At 33.0% G+C, this 20,775-nt stretch overlaps 1 protein-coding gene across 1 annotated transcript in view; it reads left to right on the top strand.

The window, feature by feature from the left end:
- The window catches only part of Cfap47 (cilia and flagella associated protein 47), a 223,010-nt gene that overhangs the window by 54,792 nt on the left and 147,443 nt on the right, over positions 1–20,775 (top strand). The window contains exons 22-29 of the mRNA XM_031363967.1: positions 848–989; positions 1,992–2,086; positions 5,008–5,167; positions 5,842–6,037; positions 9,101–9,310; positions 13,817–13,917; positions 18,809–18,964; positions 20,196–20,424. Of these exons, the coding sequence (XP_031219827.1) occupies positions 848–989; positions 1,992–2,086; positions 5,008–5,167; positions 5,842–6,037; positions 9,101–9,310; positions 13,817–13,917; positions 18,809–18,964; positions 20,196–20,424 (1,289 nt within the window). The remainder of the gene's footprint in view (positions 1–847; positions 990–1,991; positions 2,087–5,007; positions 5,168–5,841; positions 6,038–9,100; positions 9,311–13,816; positions 13,918–18,808; positions 18,965–20,195; positions 20,425–20,775) is intronic.

Genomic DNA, 20,775 nt, shown 5'->3' with positions numbered 1-20,775 from the left:
CTTCAGTCCTTGCCTTAACTTCTCCATTGAGGACACTGTGTTCAATCTGATGGTTGGCTGCAAGCATCCACATCTGTATTGGTCAGGTTCTGGCAGAGCCTCTCAGGAGACAACTATATCAGGCTCCAGTCAGCAAGCACTTCTTGGCATCAGCAGTAATATCTTTTTTTGGTGTCTGTATATGGGATGGATCTCCAGGCAGGGCAGTCGTTACATGGCCTTTCCTTCAGTCTCTACTTCAGCCTTTGTTCCTATATTTCTTTTAGACAGGAGAAACTCTCAGTTAAAAATTTTGAGATGAGTGGGTAGCCCCATCCCTTAACCTGGGGCCTTTCCTAAATTCTGGATCTGGCCTCTACAGTTTCTACCTCCCCTTTGTTGAATATTTCAGCTAATGTCATCCCTATTGGGTTCTGGAGTTGGATATTTGATTCATATTTGTTAAACAGACACTTTTAATACAATTAAAACCTCATAGCTTTGGAGACTTTTTAAAAATTTTTAACATGACCCCAGCCAGTTCTGAGGATCTGGAGGGTCTGGTTGGTTGATAATTGTTCTTCCTATGGGATTGCAAACCCCTTTAGCTCCTTTAGTCCTTGGGTTCTTTATTTCCTCAGTCTGCTTTTATACCATTTTAAGTACAGACAAATAATAAGATCAGTTCTAGGTTAAGGAAAAACCAAGACAAGACAAGACATGAAGAACAGTATACCTTTAGTTTCATTAAACAAAAGTATTTTTCATGCTGCAAGATAATTTTCACAAAAAGTTCATTTCGGTGAAACAAACATATTTAAAGCCCTCAAAGTTATAATTTTTTTTTGTCTTTTTTTTCTCTTGGCAGGTGGCAACATATGACTTTAGCTTTCCTGTTCTTATTAATTCCTTTAAGGCTTCAGATCTCTACTGTGAATATTTGTCACAGCAAATGGTTTTGATGCCAAAAGTCTCACCACTTATTGCACCTTGCTTTGTTCAAGCTACTGGTATGTAATAGGAAACAGTCAACTAAATGGGTTATATTTAGTCAAAGATTTACACTATTAAGTGTAATCTAAAAGTTAAAATTTGAAATATTAGACAATTAAATCCCAACTCAATTTCTGAATGAAATCATGAATGTGTGAGTTGATATCATGATCACCATTACTAATATATACATATTTGAGTCTTTCAAAAAACTTAGAATAATCAAAATAAACAAATGGAAAAGCCACTCTATATGCAATTCTTGCTTTGGATCTACTCTGACATGTCTTAGTGTTTCCCATTACTGCCATTGGGTATGACATGATGGTGCAAAGCATTAACAAGATTTTTCTTGTCATACATATCCCAACCCCTTGCTAAAGCAGCCATTAATTTAATTGATATAATGAAAGACGTATATGGTGAATTCATTTATATGATCACAAACTGGTTTATGCTTATATACTACACACTTATGAGACAATATGTTTTTTTAATTATTATTAAGGATTGAAATGTTTCAGAAATATGTTTAAAACAGAAAGGAAAAGAATAGGTAAAAATGACCACTTATACTTTTTTTGTTTTACAGAAGTATGTATTCCTACATAACTGTAGAGTTTCAGTTACTTAATAAATTTGTCACTTATTTATTTTTCTTGTATTCCAGTCATGTTTTGCTTCTCCATTTCTGCATGATCTATACTTCAGTATTGAGATCATATTATCACCACTTGTCCTATCTTATTCCCATATTATGTATATTTTTTAATTTTTACCATGTCAATTCTTATTATCTTGTTGTACATATAATTCATTGCCGCTAAAACTTTATAAGATGTGTAAATATGTAAGGTAAGATATCTTAGAAATGGTTAAGATGGAATTTTATATTTATTTTGACTAGGAGTAAGAAACAGAAACAGTCTTAACTTTACTATTTTATTTTACAAAATATACTAAATAATATCCACATTCTGTTTGTTAATATTTTATCTATGTTTACTTTTCTTTTAAAGTGTTGCGGTCACCACTGGAATTATCCAACACTGTGTTTCTCTTTAAAATCCCATTATATGAGATTCAGCAAAATAAAGAAGTCACAAGAATTCAGGTATATAGATAAATAATAGACTTTGTAATAGTGTACATTTTATCTATCTATCTAAACATATATATGTATATATATTACATAATACATATTTTTCAGAAATAGTTTTTTGAAACAGTTTATGATGTGTGTGTCCCGTGTGTGTGTCAGTGTGAAGGAGTTCCAGGAAGAGCAAAGCTGAGCTCCAGTCAGAAGAAAGATAAAAAAAAAAAAAAAAAAACTGATTGAGAGTGGCAAGGAAGACTATATGAAGATTAATCTCATTGATGACAAAAGTAGGGGTGTGATCATCACCAACCATTTCTCTGGGGGAGACTTTGTGGTAGAATACTGTGGGGCATATCATTGAGATCACCCATGCCAAGAAGTAGTCGGTTCTCTATGCAAAAGACCCCTAGCAGGCTACTACAATATCTGAACTAAACCTACTGCATGGATGCCACTTGAAGATTGAATTACCCAGGGACACGTATCTGTCACAGTAAATGTGGGAATTGCCAGACCAAATTAAATTGCAAGACATTAGTGGTATGCCTCCCCTAATCCTCATTACCTGTGAAGTTATTGCAGGTTGGGAGTAGCTCCTGTACAACTGTCCACCACAGCAAGGCCTCCATCAAGCCTACCCTTGCCTGAAGGATTAATTATTTAGCTTCCTTCAATGGACAGAGTACCCTCAAAGGGAAATAATTAAAAAAAAACACACATTACCTAATTAGATGATGATGTTCTTAAATTTTTTCATTTAGTATTTAAATATCTGTCACAAATTTCCAAAGTGGACGTGAACAAAGGGTATTACATTATCCAAACTTTTATATTCTAGTTGTTTTTATTTCTTTTTATATACAAGTTGAAGGGTTGTGTTTCCTGCACAGTCTAAGGATGTGCAGGTTTTAGAGAATGGAGCTGAACATGAATTAGGAAGTCTGACTCAGCCCAAGATGAAAGCTACACTGCATGTCCAAGACCAGGCAAGCTGTGAGGGGGCTGCCAACCTCCACACACAGCCTGGAGGGGAAATCTCCAGGCTCTTGTTCTAGGCATCTTGACTGCTGTGCATATTAACATGCGAACATTTTCTAACAAAAGTTTTGCGATAAGCTAGCCTTCCTCTTTGCTTTCTCCAAGGCTTACTGAGCCAGGGGCTTGGAGGCCTGGCCAGGGACAGACCTCTCTCACAGTTCTAAGACTTCTTTGGCCACCCAGAGTCATCAGGGTGGGCATTCAGTCTAGAGGCAGGCCAGGAAAAGCACTGTTTTGCTGCCTCAATGAGGCAGTTCTCGTGAACTTGTATTAATTTTTATAGAAATGTGTATACTGAGTTTACTTGTAAAAAATAACACAAAAAGGAGACTTTAAAAAAATCAAAAAAGGAAAAGTCTCACAGAAAACAGCACACACATACACATATATAGGTTTGAAGTGAGTGAGATAACTGCTTTTTTATCTGTTTTGTTTTTGTGATTTTTTTATTTTTTTTCTCTTCTGGGGTTCTTATATTTTACCTTTTGGTTTGGCTGGCTGATTTGTGTAGAGAAGATGTGAGATGATACTCACGGTTTTGTAGTACGATAAGAAAGTACTAAGCCCATAACTCCTGCCCCTAGACCAATTCTGGGGTACCACCTGCTGTCAAGACACAACCCCTGTATCCTCTGAAGATGCTGCCAGCCCAGAACCCCTGAAAGGGTCAGGTATCAGATGTGTTTGGCACTAGGGTACCTACCAGACAGAAAGGACTTAGCAGACAGAAAAACAGGACAATACTTAATTTTTTTACCCATATTAGTAGAAGAAAGTTCTTTCTTTCTTCCTCCCGGGGAAGGACTAATTCTCACCATTCACTGTTAATCAACGGGGTAGGGCTTAGGAGCCAGCCATGAAAACATACTCCTGTCTTCTGCACCTTTCCCACCCCTCAGCCTCATGAGGGTGCTACATAAGAAAGTCTTCGCCACACCTGTTGCTACCCTTGTCAGTGGTAAGACTTGTTCAGATCCAAGAGGAGGATGTAACGGTGAAATATAATGTCTTGGTTGTACCTATTTGTGATTTACCATTTTTAATACCAAACAAAAGAGAAATAGACATGAAACTTATTTGTCATAAAAATAAAGGAAAAAATAAAACATTTAGTGCCCTTGCCAAAAAACTATTGAAATTAAAACGGATATTTTAGACTCACAGCATAAAAATGGAGTAGATTTTACAAATAAATTCCATGTGTATACAAATCTCATGTGGAACTGAAAAGGCAACATTAGTGACTTGAAATTTATTCTAAATTTGAAAAGTGCCCTTCTGAAATGGGAGATTATTTTACATTCTAGAACTTTTATTTAATTACTGTAATATATGAGACTAGTGGACAAAGATTCTGAATCACCAGTTATCATTTGATTATTATTAAGGTGTTGGCAGGAGCCACAAGTTATTTTGAAACTTTAGGGGAACATTCCTAGCATTGCCTTCTTATACATTTAGAACACAGTCACAATTATTTTCTATGGGTCTAGTGGGGAAATATTATAGCAGTGTCATTGACATCACATGAAAAGCATATGTGGCATCATAATGACTCATTGCTATTGTTGGGTTTCTTTACTGTTCTCCAATTTCTTAGTACTTTGGCACTGATGTGATAAATATCAAAGAATTGATATAAAGAACACATTTACATATATAGTCTAGGTTTTCTGTAAGAAAGGGCTCTTAAATGTATTAATAAATTTATAACAAAAGAATAAGGAAATTTATGTTCATACTGACATATAAAACAATAGAAAGCCCATTAGGTTGGCCACTTGGTATGTTAATAGCATCACAATCAAATTCTCAGATCTTGTTTCTAACAACTAAATTTTACAGTGCAATTATTAATTTTTAAAAATTTTATCTTTTGTATACATATATATGAACAGGATCTTGTCATACGTAATATTTCAAAAAAAACGGTTCTTTGGTCATTTGATATTAGCAAAATTGAAAAATATTTCAAAAGTGGCATATTCAAATTTACTGCACTGATTGGAAGTGTGAAACCAAATGAAACCTATACTATTTCCATACATTTCTGTCCAAGTAAGTATTTTTATCCTTTTAAAACATACTTGAAAAGCAATTTATGTATATTTGTGTTTTGCTGACATATATGTGCATATATCTTGTGTCTACATGGGGCCTACTGTAGGCAGAAGTAGGTGGTGGATCTACTGGAACTGGTTGTGAGCTACCATGCAGGGGCTTGGGTCCTAAATGCTGAGCCATCTTTTTAGTGGCTTTGGCAACTTTTCTTCATCTTCAAAGCTGAGAGAATTTCACTCATGGCACCCCTTTTACAGTAATCCCTTAAGATTCTTCAGGCAGATTTGATGTCATCTTCGTATCCTATGTATCAAAAGATATTAGCAGCTTTTGTTAAAGCATTGGAAACAACTGAAATAAAAAAGTCATTTCGTACTACTTCCATGTATTCTTTATTTTCCTGCATGTAGTAAAGTCTCTTCTCCACTGTATATCCCCCCCCATGAAGTAGATATTAAAAGATTTGATCCAGCTCTAGACAAAGTATATTTGAAGAAATGTTCTTTTTAAAATAATGCTTCATTTAGGTTTACTTTTTCATCAGGCTGTATTGTTCCTGGGTAAGCTAGTCTATCCCACTGAGCTGTAATATCATAGTACCTTTTAATATTAATGCTTACAGTATATACACATTTATATATAAACTAATCTCTACCACTTTTTTTCCATAGAGGAGCCCATAACATACCTAGCTGATATTGCTATACGTTTAAATGATAATTTATTTGACTATAGAGTATTACATCTGATTGGAGAGATACAATTACCAAAGATATCTTTTGAGCCATCATTTATATGTTTTACTCCTGTTCCTTTGGATGTCACAACTGGGGTAGATATCAGAATTTTGCCACAAAACTATTTCAGGTAAATCCCCAATATAATTTTTCTATATCTTTATGTGCAATTTTTTGTATCTCTGTTATGTGAAGTTAGACTTCACATAACAGAGCACTAACAGAGTACTTCAGTATACACTGACATTTTAAAGATACAAAATAGCCTTTCTAGTCATTTATTTTCTTTTTTCTTTTTTAAATCTGTCCATGTGGAATTAGAAATAAGCTTAAAATTTCAATGTAAAAGAAACAACACAAATTTTTTGCCTTAAAATATTTATTTGATATTCCAAAAAAATTTAAATTATTGTCTTGGAGTTTGTATGGATAATTAATTAGTCTAGGTTGGTTTAGCTGCGTCTTTTGTTCAGTATCTAGTCAGGGAAATATATATTATCTTCCTCTTCAATTTCTTCTGTGTCATATTTCTCCTCCAATATATTAAGTTTAGTCAGAATTAATTTCCATCTAATTGTAAAACTAAATCAATAGTTATTTATTGGGGCCACATTTAGCTCGTAGCATTCATCTTCAGATCCTAGATGTGTGGTCATATGTGTACCATGTGCTCCAAAGACATCAGCTATCACATTTTTCCTCTTACCTCATACAGTACATCCTGACTACAACCTCCCTTCCTCTACTCTTGCCAGTTTCCCCCAAGCCTTCCCTCCTCCTACTCTTTCCAGTTCCCTCTATTTTCCCCTCTCCTCCTGATCCACTGCACCTCTGTCTTCCTTCAGAAAAGAGCAGGCTTCTTCTTGACATCAAAGGACATCAAGAGTGCATTAGGCAACCCAGTAGGAATGGTGTCCCAACAGCAGGCAAAGGAGTCAGAGGAAATCTCCTCCCCTCCCTCACCCCAGTCCCCATACCTCCAAACTCCCACTGTTAGGAGTGTTAGGATTTCATTTCTATGAAGAGAGAAACCACGACCAAGGCAACTCTATAACAAAACAAAAACAACAACAAAAAAAACCATTTAGTTGTGACTGACATATAGTTTCAGAGGTACAGTGCATTATCATTATGGAGGAAGCATGGCAGAAAACTGGGAAAAACTCCAAACTCTGCAGTCAATAGTGGTGCTTGAGCAGCTAAGAGTTCTACATCTTGATCCAAAGGCAGCCAGGTGTAGACTATTCCACAGGCAGCCAGGAGTGGCCTCTCTTCTGTACTCTGGGCAGGACATGAGCATAGGACCTCAAAGCCTGCCCCCACAGTGATACACTTCCTCCCACAAGGTCATACCTACTCCAACATAACCACACCTCCTAGTAGTGCCACTTCTCATCCGCCAAGCCTATTCAAACTACCATAGGCTTTTTCAAACACATGTCTTTATAGGAGCCATACCTAGCCATAACATAATGTAAAATACATATAGTCCCTCTTTAAAAAGTCCCCATAGTCTATCACAGTCCCAAAAGTCCAAAGGTCTTTTCTAAGTCTCTTCTAAGATTCATCAATCTTTTAAATGATATCCCTTGTAAAATCAAAATCATAAAGCATATCACATACTTCTAACATCACAAGATATACATTGCCATTCCAAAAGGCCATAGTGAGGAAATACTGGGCAAAAGCAAGAGAGAAAACTGGGAAAAACTCCAAACTCTGCCCCTCTGTGTCTGATGTAAAAACTCTCTTCAGATAAATAACTTCTTTAAGCTTCGTTGGCTGTAATGACTTCTGGTTTCACTCCTCTTTAACAGCTTTCCTTGGCAGGTCTCCTATGGCTCTGGCATTTCTAACATCTTGGGGTATCCAAAGCAACTTAAACTTCATAGCTTCTTGTTCCAATGTCTGGGAACCATACTATATCTTATTGACTCAAAAGGTCACTTCAGGACTGAATAGATGGATTATCCTACCAGTAATGATATTCAAACATAGTTAGTGCCATATCTAAATTGAAGAAGGCAGTGTGATATTTAGTTTCTATATTTGATTAGGAAGTTATAGTAGATGATGCCACAGGGCTTACTTTAAGTGGTATTTAATTTGGGGAGACCTCAGTTCTTGAAGATTGAGCATACATACCCTTGCAATTCACAATTTTGTTGAGATTCTATTTTATAAGGAGACATTATCCTCTGTTAATTTATAGATAATATAAATTGGAATTTATTTTGCTACAAAGTATTCTTATTAGTAAGCTGTCTAAATATAAGAATTAACCTTGAACTTTTCAACTCTTTAATTAACGTATGGTGATATCAATACAAAAACTACTTGAACTCAAAATATGAGATGATGACTCTGAAAGGTGTTGAAGAGATGACACTCAATTTCTCTGTTCACGTGTAGTGAAATTAGGGTAAACACATTCAATGACAGTCAGTTAGAACTAAATTGCTTTCTAAAGGACTTTTGAATTAATTTCACATATTTTGTCTGGTTTACCATATAAATATAATTAATCCAGGTAAAAATATTCTTTCCTGTTTTGATTTATTAGATGAGTGATGGTCACACTATTTAAGATGATAAATGAACAAGATTCCCATTTAATTACTCTTACTTGCTGTATGTTTACACATGTATAATAAAATGATGCTAATGTTTTAAAATTTATTGTCAACAGAATTATGATTAGCAGATTTTAAATTTTAATATAATACTGTATACATTTTGCTTGGTTAAATACATTTTATATATTAAATAAATATTTAGCATACTCAATGTTAAAAAATGTAATGATTAAAATTTATTTGTGGTATTTGTCTGGAGGTACCTATTAGAATCCAAATATTTAAAGTTCTTCATGTATGTAATCCATCAATATTATTTAATGTATGTGTGTCAAACTTATAAATGTTAGCTGATTATTTGGACAAATCCTTATTAGGATATGTTGGAGGAAATTAAGTTTATATGATGATTATTTTTAAAACCTATTGTATTTCCGCTGATATATTATCTCTCTTAATCTTTATAGAACAAAGGTGACAGAGAAGATAAAAACATACATTAAATATTAAATACTATTGTATATCATTGGTTTTTGAAAAAATACACATTCAAGTCATATTAATTGCTGGTATTTTAAGCAAAATAATAATAATATATATAATTTTATATTTAACAGTAATTCGACACTTCAGTTCAAGATTCCCACTGCAAAGCTTCTTGATGATGATGAGATCCACCCACTTACTGTGACGTTTCCGAAAGGCAGAGTCATCACAGGCTCTAGTACTGGACTAAATGATGAGATACTCTGTCATCTTAGTTTCAGTTCATCTAAACCTGTTTCATTTTTTGCCAATCTTCTTTTTTGTGATGATAGAAATAACTGGTAAGACATTTAAATGTAGGTGCTTTTTTTACTTGACATTGAAGTATACTAGGTTTATATTCTATACTTTTGTAAAGTGGTAAAAGGAATGGCATCTAATATAATGATTTTGTATATACAATTTTTAACATTCCAAATATAAGTTTGCTTTAATGATAAATCGCAAAATAGTGAAGTATATGCATTATAGTATTATAAGTTGTTAATTCAATTTCTGAGATGAATTTTCTTCATATGTAAATAAAAAGCTGATGTAAACAAAAGTTTTTGAAGTAGTAAAGTATAACATGAAGTATGGAGGTACAACTAGATTTCTTTATTGATGATCTTATGTTGCTTTTGGCTTTGTATATTGTAGTACACCAGACCCTAGGTGGGAAATGTGAAGGATAACAGTGGCCTGACACAGGAATTTTTGATATACAGTGATACACAGTCTTTTTAAAGAGCAGCTATATGATAGATAAATATTTTTACAAAGTAAAAGAAAAGAGAATCTATTTTCTTTCTTTCCTGCTGTATTTTCATATCTAATTTATCTGTTTATATTATCCTATCCATTTTCCACACTTTTTTCTCAAACATATACAGCCAGATAGAACACACACACACACACACATACATACACACTGAAAAGTATTTTTAGTAGTAAAGTCTGTGACGTGTAAATATACTCTTCATATTCTTCCCATTGAGAGATGGATGAGAGCTTGGGAGATGGCTGCAGCAGTAAATCCTGAGCTTCAGAGACATCCTGTCTTATAAAATTAGTAGAGAGTGATTGAGGAAAAATAAACATGTAGGCTTCTACTTTTCATAAAATTGCACTGTACGTATGTGCATGCACACACACACACACACTCACACAGACAGGGATATTATTCCCTTGGTTTTATTGATGTATTTTGATATGTCCAAACACAAATTATTTTCACAATATGGGTAAATAAATTCAATGTTATGTTTTGATGAAACAGTCTGTCACAAATTTAATCAACACATATATTGATTATTATTATTCATTGTTATTTTTGCTCAGGATTGCTTCAGATATATATGATCTTTTATAGTTTTATATGAATTTTAGGATTTTGTTTTTGTTTTTATGTAAATATTGTTGCAAAAATTAGACCAGTAGCAAGTTAGCGTTATCAACGAGATGTAGTTATGGTTCAACATTAAGTAAACAGATTAAATCATACAAATAGACTTAGGGGTACAAATCACATGATCATCTCAAAACATACAGCAAATGCTTTCAACAAAAAACTAGCATACCTTCAAGATAAAGGGTTCACTTCCACCAACTTACTAAATGCAGAAAAAATCAAAACAATTACATTGGAATTAGGAATGAAGGGCTAAAGAATTGGGTCAGTGGTTAAGAGCACTAGCTATTCTTCCAAGGGAGTCAGGTCTGAATCTCAACACCCACATGGCAGTTCACAACTGTCTGTAATTCCAGTACCAGGGGATCTGACACTCTCACACAGACATATGTTGAAGCAGAACAGCAGTGTAAGTAAATTAAAAAAAAAAAAGAAAGAAATTAGGAATGAATCAGAGATACAAATATAAATAAACAAAGTCAAAATAACCTTTTAATATCAGTGCTAAGTTAGTTTAACTGTAGAGAAAAGAAAAAAAATTGAAAGAGAACTGATAAGACATTAGAATTGTACGTGAGGTCTTAGACAGTGTCTCCTTACCACTGAGAAGCATATGATGGAATTAATTTGATGAATAAACTTGATGCTGAAAGATTAAATGCTCACCATTTAACATTAAAAGGAGCCATGGCTCTAATACAGGCTTGAAATGTTACCCTAGAAGTAACCTTTGAGGACTCAATAAAAAATCTTGAGTGCCCTGCCTAGAGTAGATGGTGAGTCTAGAAAAAATTCTGTAGCAGTGCATATCTGTAGAGTTTCCATTTAATGCTGATCTTACTATACTGGCTTTGAGCTAGTTTGAAAGGTGTAATTTCACCTTCAAGTCTAGATATAAGAGACAAAGCTGTGTGTTAAAACTTTTCTCCCAGTGATTTATACGTACCATAAACTCTGTGAAGAAGGGATCTAAAAAGATTGACTATGGGAAAATGTCAAGAGAGATTAAACAGTGAAATATTAACAAATATGAATCAGCACCAGCAAATGGTACTGTGGAAGTATTTTAGGAAAAATACCTAACATCTATTAAGGAAAGCTTTAATGAGTTTGCTAATTATATAACTTTGTCTTTATATAATTTCATTTGTTTTAAAAAATTCATTGTAAAATATAATTCCAAACTTAGAGCAGATGAAATTGGAATATTACTTTTCATTTGGATCTGGATTTGTGGTCAAGTCCTATTATGTATATTGTAAAATTTTTATGATTTTATTACCATAACACATGTAGTGTATTAATATTGAATCCAATTATTTTGTACTCTGAAGTGGAATGGTATGTAACACTTCACTTGAATAGGAAGATGAAAATGGTTTATGAAACAAACTATGTTGTCATTGAGATATGAATTTGAAATCTTCAGTAAAAACCAGTACAGGAATATTTAGCAGATGAGGTCAACCCCTCTCTTTCTTTCTCTCCCCTCCCTCCTTCTTTCCCTCCCTCTGTCTCTGTCCCACTGGTTCCCCCCTTTCTTCCTCCTTCTGTTTCCCACCTCTTCCCTCACACTCCTATCTCTCTTTCCTCTTTCTCTCTTCATCCCCTCTTCTTTTTCCTGCTCTATTAACTTACCTCCTTTGTACTAATTCTGATGTGGATAGAACATAATAAATCTGATAAATATAAAATGATATCATACTATTTAACATTATGCTTGGTATTTTTGTCAGATCATAATAGTTTCTTTGTGATTGTAAAGTTAAAATATTATAATTACTAGAAATTTGTCTAAGAGATTGAACAGGAAGCTTCAACATTACTTCCTTAAAGATATTAGGGGGCAAAAAGCATAAGAGGTTTTAACCTTCACTAATATTGGATAAATAAGTAGAGATAAAATATGACTGGAGTATTGAGTTATAAATTATGGTCTTATCTGATGAATATTATGTGGTCATAAAATTAAGTAGAAAAATATGAAAGTCTTGTAAGGGGAGGGATATTGACATAGTCTTAAAAGTTCATCCATGTATTTCTTAGTAACTTCACAACAGAAATCTCTACAATAGACAAATTGAGATAAAAATCAGATGGTAGCTAGTGAGAGTGGCAAATTGAATGTTACTTTTAATATGGTTGTTACTTCTCTTTTATGATTTAAGGATCCTGACAGTATTCTAAAATTAAGTAATGATAGAGGTTGTGGATTCTATGAACTTGTTAAAATTCATTGAATTATATATCTCAATAAGTGGATTCTTTGGGATGTAAATTATATACTTAAATACTACTATAAAAATAAATGAAGATATCTGATGGATACCAGCATAATAAATTTAAAAAATTCAGTTTTGTTGATACTGAAAAATATTTTATCATATCACAATAGTATTTATCCATTCCATTACTTATATGATCATACAAAATCACATCATCAATCTTGTCTCCTTGAATGTCTATGTTGATAATTGCCCAGTAGAAGCATTTTAAGTTACTGGAATACCAAGGTTATCATTTGATTCCTGGATTTGAATTGAAACCCATTATGGCACAGTGACTTTTCATTGTACTGTTTGTGTAACACATTTTCAGAATTATTTTTTTTATAACACGTACTACTTGTATCTGATTTGTCTTTTTGATTGGCTCATATTCATTATCAATAGTTTTGAGTTTTAGGAAGATAATTATCTTTTAGTTGTATGATGTATTTTGGCCATATTCAGTCTTCATACCTTACTTTTTCTAACCTATCTCCTTTCATTTTCCAGTTTCCTATTTCCAAAGTCTCTCTCTCTCTCTCTCTCTCTCTCTCTCTGTCTGTCTGTCTGTCTGTCTCTTTGTCTGTCTGTCTGTCTGTGTCTCTGTATGTATCACACACATATGCACTATATATTCATATACATATACATACATATATACATATACATATATCCACAAATGAGGACAGATATTAGTGCTTTCTTTCTGTTCAGTATCTCTGCTATTATAAACAGTAAAGCAATAAACATGGAAAGGAAAATATCTCCTTGATTTAGGCTGATGTGCAGATTATATTGAGGTTGGATAGTAGTATGCTGTGGTAATTCTACTTTTTAGAATGTCCATACTGCTTAATATACAACTTGAATCTGTGTTTTGTACCTGCAGAGATAATCATCACTTTTCTGGAGTGTATTTTATAAGTGAAGCTTGTAAACTATTGAAAATTTAAATTTACAAACTTTCAAGATACTCTTAATGATTACTAAGAACAAGAGAAAAGGAAAAAAACCAAATGATTAATAATTTGAGTTTTAAGCATTATAGGCATTTAAAATAATTAAAAATATTTTTTGTCTTAGCTACATGTGAATGATGAGTTTATTGATAAAAATATTTTTGTTTTTAGGTTCTCACTTCCAGTTACTGCAACATCAGAAAATTGTATTCTTACTGTTTATTTATATATGGCAGTTAATTTGGACAGGCAGAGAGTTGTTATAAAGAATGGTGAGTTGTTTATGGTTGATTGCATTTTCTCCCTGTGCAGTTTCTTACTAATTTAATATCGAAACAATACTATATTTTTGGAGAACCTCTCCTCCAGTTGTTAGGGCTGCAGCATTTGGGATGTAAATAATAATAATAATAAAGAATGAAATAAACTACAAATGAACTTAGAATCAAAATGTCAGATGGGCACCTTTTAGAACTCACTGAGAACTAGTTTGTAGCTTTAATCAGATAGATATTGATGTATTATTGTCTCAAATACAAAGCAAAACTAGTTTTAAGTTCCCTTTTATTTTACTTTTATTCTAAAAATAAAAAATATTATTTATAATGAAAAAATAGTGAATTTAAAATTAACAGCAGGGTATGTTGCATAATGGTAGAGCAATTGTATAACCTGTACAAAGTGGTGGGTTTGGCAGTCAGCACCTGGAAACAATTACTTTAATATATGTTTATTAAACATTTATTATTGCCCATAGCTTTGTTTGTTATTTATAATAGAATCTGACCATGTCATTTATTTCATAAATTTGACAGCATATATGAGGATACACAAATAGAGGTTTGAATTTTATATATAAGATAGCTGAATAATTGCACATGGATCTTTGCAGTCACTTACAGAATTTATGGGGATACTTGTGTCAACCTTGTCAAATCACAAACATCATTGAGTATAGAGTTATGTTGCAAATGCTTAGTATTGTAATAGGAGTGGTAGAAGTCTCACTGTGCACTGTCAGGTCTGTACATTTTAGTTCAAAGTTAGCCCTTTTCTTCTATTTCAATCAGTGGTATTATCCACTTGCCTCTTCAAATGTTAATCAAACTTATGAAGGCTACTTGGTGCTGTTGGTACTTTATGACTTCTCAGAAAAACAAACGGCAACAAACAGACCATCATTCAGTAACAGTACTCCTAAGTTTCAAATATTATGCATGTATCAGAATCAATAATTTCTCCTTTTATTCCAGTCACATGACTAGAAGCCATTATTCTCTTCTGGCTTAGGTTATTCCTTTACTTCCTACTACCCATGGTCCATACTATACTACATAACCTTTGGTATACTTTCCAGGCAATTTTTCTGTCCTACTATAGTTGAAGATCTCAAGAAGGAGAATGGAAACTATATTTTCCCAGGATAATTCCATAGGAAAATGGCCATTTCAGGTCACTCATTTCAAAGTATTCTTTCTAAATTTACCAGTTAAACAAAAGAGTAGGAGGAAAATTTACAAAGAACAATGAGTGATTAAAGTAATTTTCCTCCAGCAAAGAAAGAAATGTTTGAAGTCAGCAGAAAGCAGTGTTTCACTGTTGAATACAGCTAAGACTGTCAATTATCCACCAATACTATTTCCATTTTCAAACTTTCTTAGTGGTATATTTCCTTGGGTCTGCTTTAATTACTCTAAATGTTCCCTCTATCATATTTAGTGAAATATTTCTCCTTTGTGTGTACTTTTTAATTTCATGTGTTAATCAAGTCTATTTTCTTTTAATTCATATACTATATCTTCAACCTTTAGTCAAAGATTCAGGAATTCAAAATTTCAAATACCTAGATGATACTTCTCATTAGATTTCCTAAGGTATAATAAAAATTACAGGACAGCAATGAAACTCACCTTTCTCAAAGATTCACGTTTTTCTGGATTCCCTATTTCTGCAGATGTATCTAAATTTTATCTGATGTCCAATCCAGAAATCTGACAACCATCCTTAATGACATTTTCTCTCACACTACATGTTCAGTCTGTTTATTTAATTTAACCTCCAAATATCTTTCAAATTCTTTCAATCTTTTCCTGACTATTGCTGCTTAATTTATGATATCATGTTTTCATGAAGTCAAAGCAAGATTTTAATGTATATTCTGCCTCTTGCAATGCCTCTCTCATTCACAAACCATGCTTCATACCCTGGTGAGAGTGACATTTATAAATTGAAACTTCTTTTTAATATCTATACATAGAAACTTTCCACAATGGTAGTGGAGACATAGTTTAGCAGTTGTGAGCATGTGCTGTTCTTCAGAGGTGCCATGTTCTGTTAACAGCACATGACTTTCTATAAATATAGCTCGCACAGTTCCAATGTTGTCTTCAGATCTCTCCAAGCATCTGTACACGGAAGCCCAGACACACTCCCTGACAAATAAAAACAAATAGATCTTTCTATGCTTTGAGCATAGTAGTATTTAACCATAATACTAGCACTAGGAAGGTGAGGCAATATGTTTGCAAGTTCAAGGCTATCTCAATGGTTCCAGAAGATTCCAATGGTTGCTAATGAGGCCAAACTCCTCCCTGTTATTCTATATGCAGTTAGTGATTGTTGGAGGAGGAACATGGGGTCTTCTTAGCAACACCAATCAGATCTTGTAGGGAAAAACCCCAAAGAAACAAAAATCAAAAGTATGAAAGTATAAAGAAAGCTGAGATAAAGAAGGGGACCAACAAAAAAGGGGGCAAGAGAAGATAATAGGGGCAAATATGATAAAAATAAATTCACTGCATGTGTAAAAATACCAGAAATTAAACCCATTATCTATAAAAATACTTAAAAAATAAAAATTTTACATAAACTACCATTACTGGTAGGATGAAACCAACAAGGTTTCTTATCTCATTGCTCAGAGAGTGACTTTATTCTCATTTTTGGACATTTTATCTTCTATGTTTAAGTCATAATAAGCTCCCATGAATTATTCTACTTTCTGGATGGTTCTTTTTTTGATATCTTTTTGATGATTTGACAGTTGTCTCCATTAGACACCTTACAGCTATGTACCAAGAAAGAGCCCTACCTATACGTGTATGAGATTTTCATTCACCTTCAATACTCTCAAAACTGCCGTTTTCCTGCCATACTCCATGCTTAATTTTGATTTCTTAAAGTTCAAATCTGCATTCTTCTCTGACATTTATAAAATCTTTGAAAGGGGAACTAATTTCCCTTTTCAGTTTTTTGTCTAGAATGTGTCACATAGTATATGATAGATAAAAAGGTATTTTTCCTATATTATATATATATTATATAGTGAGTGATTTAAATTCTAAAGCTCCAAGAAAATATTTTTATGTGCATATTACCATAAACATTGGACATATGTCAAGTAGTATATTCTATCACAAAATTGAGTTTTAAAGATATTTATAGAATAGTCCAATTGGTATTATAGAGTTGCAGAGAGAGTGATAGAGTGATAGAGCGATAGAGACAGAGAGCAATAGAGACAGAGAGTGATAGAGACAGAGAGCAAGAGAGCAAGAGAACGAGGGCGAAAGAGAGCAAAAGAGAGAATGAAAGAGTGAGAGAGAAACAGCAAGAGAGAAACTGCGAAAGAGAAAGAGCGAAAGAGAGAGCGAAAGATATAGAGTGAAAGATAGAGGGCACAACAGAGCAAGAGACAGAGAGACAGACAGACAGAGACAGAGACAGACAGAGTGACAGAAAGACAGAGACAGAGACAAACAGACAGAGACAGACAGACAGATAGACAGAGAGACACAGAGACACAGAGAGAGAGAGACACACAGAGAGACACACAAAGACAGAGAGAGGAACTAAGACTCCAAGTACCCCTGAGACAAATTATGGTTTTGCTCTAAAAATATTAAGAGGAAATATGGTATATCACAGCCTATTAATATTTGAAGCTGCTTTTAAAGTAATCCTCACAGTGACCAAAAGGTTTGTGTTTTCTTATGTATAGATAAAATTCTTTTCAGATATTTTGTATGAAAAATACCTAGCCTTTAGGGGATAAAGAGTAGTCATGGTGAACCTTGACTTCATTTTTTAAAAGATTTATTTATTATATATACAATGGTCTGCCTGGCTGGATGTCTGCAGGCCTTAGAGAGCACCAGATCTCATTATAGATGGTCATAAGCCACCATGTAGTTGCTGGGAATTGAACTTAGGAAAGAGCAGCTCTTTTCCATCTTTCTAGCCCAACTTCATTTATTTTCAATTGTTCAGGTTTACTTTTATGACAGAATATGCATATATACATATATATATATATATATTTGTATGTATGACATATTGCAATCATTTGTAATATATGAGTTTTTATTTTTTATTGGATATTTTAATTATTTACATTTCAAATGCTATCCCTCTCCTAGGTTTCCCCTTAGCAAGCCTACTATCCAATCCCTCCTCCACACTGCTTCTATGAGAGTGCTCTACCATCCACTCACCCATCTACTCTCGCCTCACCTCTCTTGCATTCCCCTACACTGGGGCATCAAGCCTCCAAATAACCAGGAACTCCTCTACCATTGATGACCGACTAGGCCATCCTTTTCTACATATTCAGCTGGAGCCATGGGTTCCATGTGTATTCTTTGGTTGTTGGCTTTGTCCCTGGGAGCTCTGAGGATTCTGGCTGGTTGATACTGTTGTTCTTTTTATTAAGATAACTGAATATATACTGTGAGTTGAAAACTCTAAAGTATATAGCAGTTCAAGGTTTTAAATCTCCAAAGTGGTATCAACTCATGAACAAGTTATTTCACTTTTGAGTATCAACTAGGAATAGGTATTTGTGTGACCAGCCCATTTATGTCTTTTATATTATAATTCCAATTATTTGATGTAGCAACATTTAAAATATTTTACTTATTTTGTGCTAAAGTTAATATTGTTCATTTTTCTAATGATATGACAATTGTCTTTTCAAATAAATTTCATTAGATTTAGGGAACCATACCAACATTTGTGCGATTTTAATTTGTCAACTCATGTGATAATAAAATTGATACTTAGACTTTCTTTTACTATTTTATGTGAAATATGAAATGCAACTTAAATACCACATTAAATTTATAAATTGTTTTGGCTAACTATGCTCTAATTTGTCATTTGTAGAAAAACTAGAAAATATTACAAAGCCTAGAGGCAGTTTTCTCATTCCCAAGGCTCCACATAAGGATTCCAAAACATTTGCTTCACAGTTACCGAAAAGAGGATCCCTTGTTCCCAAGATTAATGATGCTGAAATTACATGTGGGAACCTATTTCTTGGTATGTGAAAATGTATTATGTGCTTATCAAATGTAGTTAATGATATAATCTTAACATCAAAACAACAATAAATTCATTAAAAATTATACAGGTTTATCAAAGTCATAGTGAGCCATCTGCTCTGGGTAAGTTTTTAATGAATATCAGTAGACATTTTCTACCATTTATAGTAGTGCTTAGTGCCTCAGTAATATTATATATGCCACAATTTGTATCTCCTACTAATTAAGTAGGTGAGTGCAAAAACCTAAGAATAGTTGTTTTCTTTACATTTAACTAAAATATTAAATATCCTGTTGATCTCTTATAACTCTTTTGTTACATTATAAGTGGCTCCTGTATGCAGATTATGAACTACAGATTTTGGGATTTCAATACATGTTCTATTTGGATTTCAGGATGCCTATCTTTCAAAGTGGTAAACTTAGGTAAAAATGGGAGTTTAGTATTTTTTGAGATTAACATCAAACATTCCTTTATATAGATCTGTGTCATATGTTTAAAATTAACTTTTATCAATTGGGCAAATACAACGTCAATAGTGTAAATCTGTATTTTTGTGATTACATAAGAAAATAGTATTAGCAAAATTCAATATAATAATTTATACTCTTTAAACTTTACATAACACATAAATATTTTGTTATATTTATGCATTATTCAGAAAGACATTTTGAATACGTAGTAGGTATTTTGTTTTTGTAATTTTTTTTTTTTTGGTTTTTCTAGACAGGGAGACAGGGTTTCTCTGTATAACCCTGGCTGTCCTGGAACTCACTCTGTAGACCAGGCTGGCCTCAAACTCAGAAATCCACCTGTCTCTGCCTCCGAAGTGCTGGGATTAAAGGCGTGTGCCACCACCGCCTGGCCTGTTTTTGTAGTTCTTTTAGCTAAAGTCTACTTGTATTATAAGCAATAGTAAAGAAATGTAGATAAGCTTTTATCATGTAAACAAAAGTAAAGTTTAATATTTTGAGGAATATTTGTGAATATTTCCTGAAGAGTATAAAACTACTTTTTTTTTATATATTTAGTAAATGTACTTTAAACTATTTTGCACATTTGGAAATAATAAGGTAATCATTATTTTAAAACACAGTAGATATCAAATATTTTGGAGAGAATAGAAAAATTTCTTGATGAGGTTTTATTTTACCAATTACAATTAGAGTTAACTAGAGGAGTACTCTGTGTTTAAATAATAATATTGTATAACAAATGTGGACTCTAGGGATGGAAATTTCACATGATTATTTGGACTCAGATGAAAGTATTGCAGAAAGATTATATGCTAAATTTATGGAAAATGAAGAGAAGAATCAACAGTTCTTTGCACCTGCAAAAGGATCAAAGGCTTTTGACTATTTTGAGAAGGTTGTGAATGCAGCTCAGACGTGGTTCAGTCTCTTTGGCTGGCCAGAAGGGCCCCATTCTCTTTCTATTCCTGAGACAATAAGAAGGTGACATTTATATGTTTTATAATTTTTTTAGTTTGCATTTTTCTAAAGTATAGTGTGCTTATTTAAATCATTTTAAATGAAACAGACTTAATTAATTTATGTAAAGTGATGAATTATTAGGGGGATATTGAGGCCAGAATGATGCAATTATAAATTCTATGATTAATATATACTTCTTCAACATAATTTTGCTTTAAATTAACTTATTAGTGAGCCATTAATTCTATAAAATAATATTTGAATGTGACATTTACATAGGTTTAGTGTTCTTTAGTCTTTTTTAAGATATTTTCTTTATTTACATGTAAATTTCTCCTTTTCCAGTTTCCCCTCCAAAAAACAAACAAACAA

The sequence above is a fragment of the Mastomys coucha genome, chromosome X (genome assembly GCF_008632895.1).
Source record: "Mastomys coucha isolate ucsf_1 chromosome X, UCSF_Mcou_1, whole genome shotgun sequence".
Classification (NCBI taxonomy): Eukaryota; Metazoa; Chordata; class Mammalia; order Rodentia; family Muridae; genus Mastomys; species Mastomys coucha.
The sequence above is the reverse complement of the archived record's forward strand: the minus strand, read 5'-3'. Positions and strand labels throughout refer to the sequence as shown.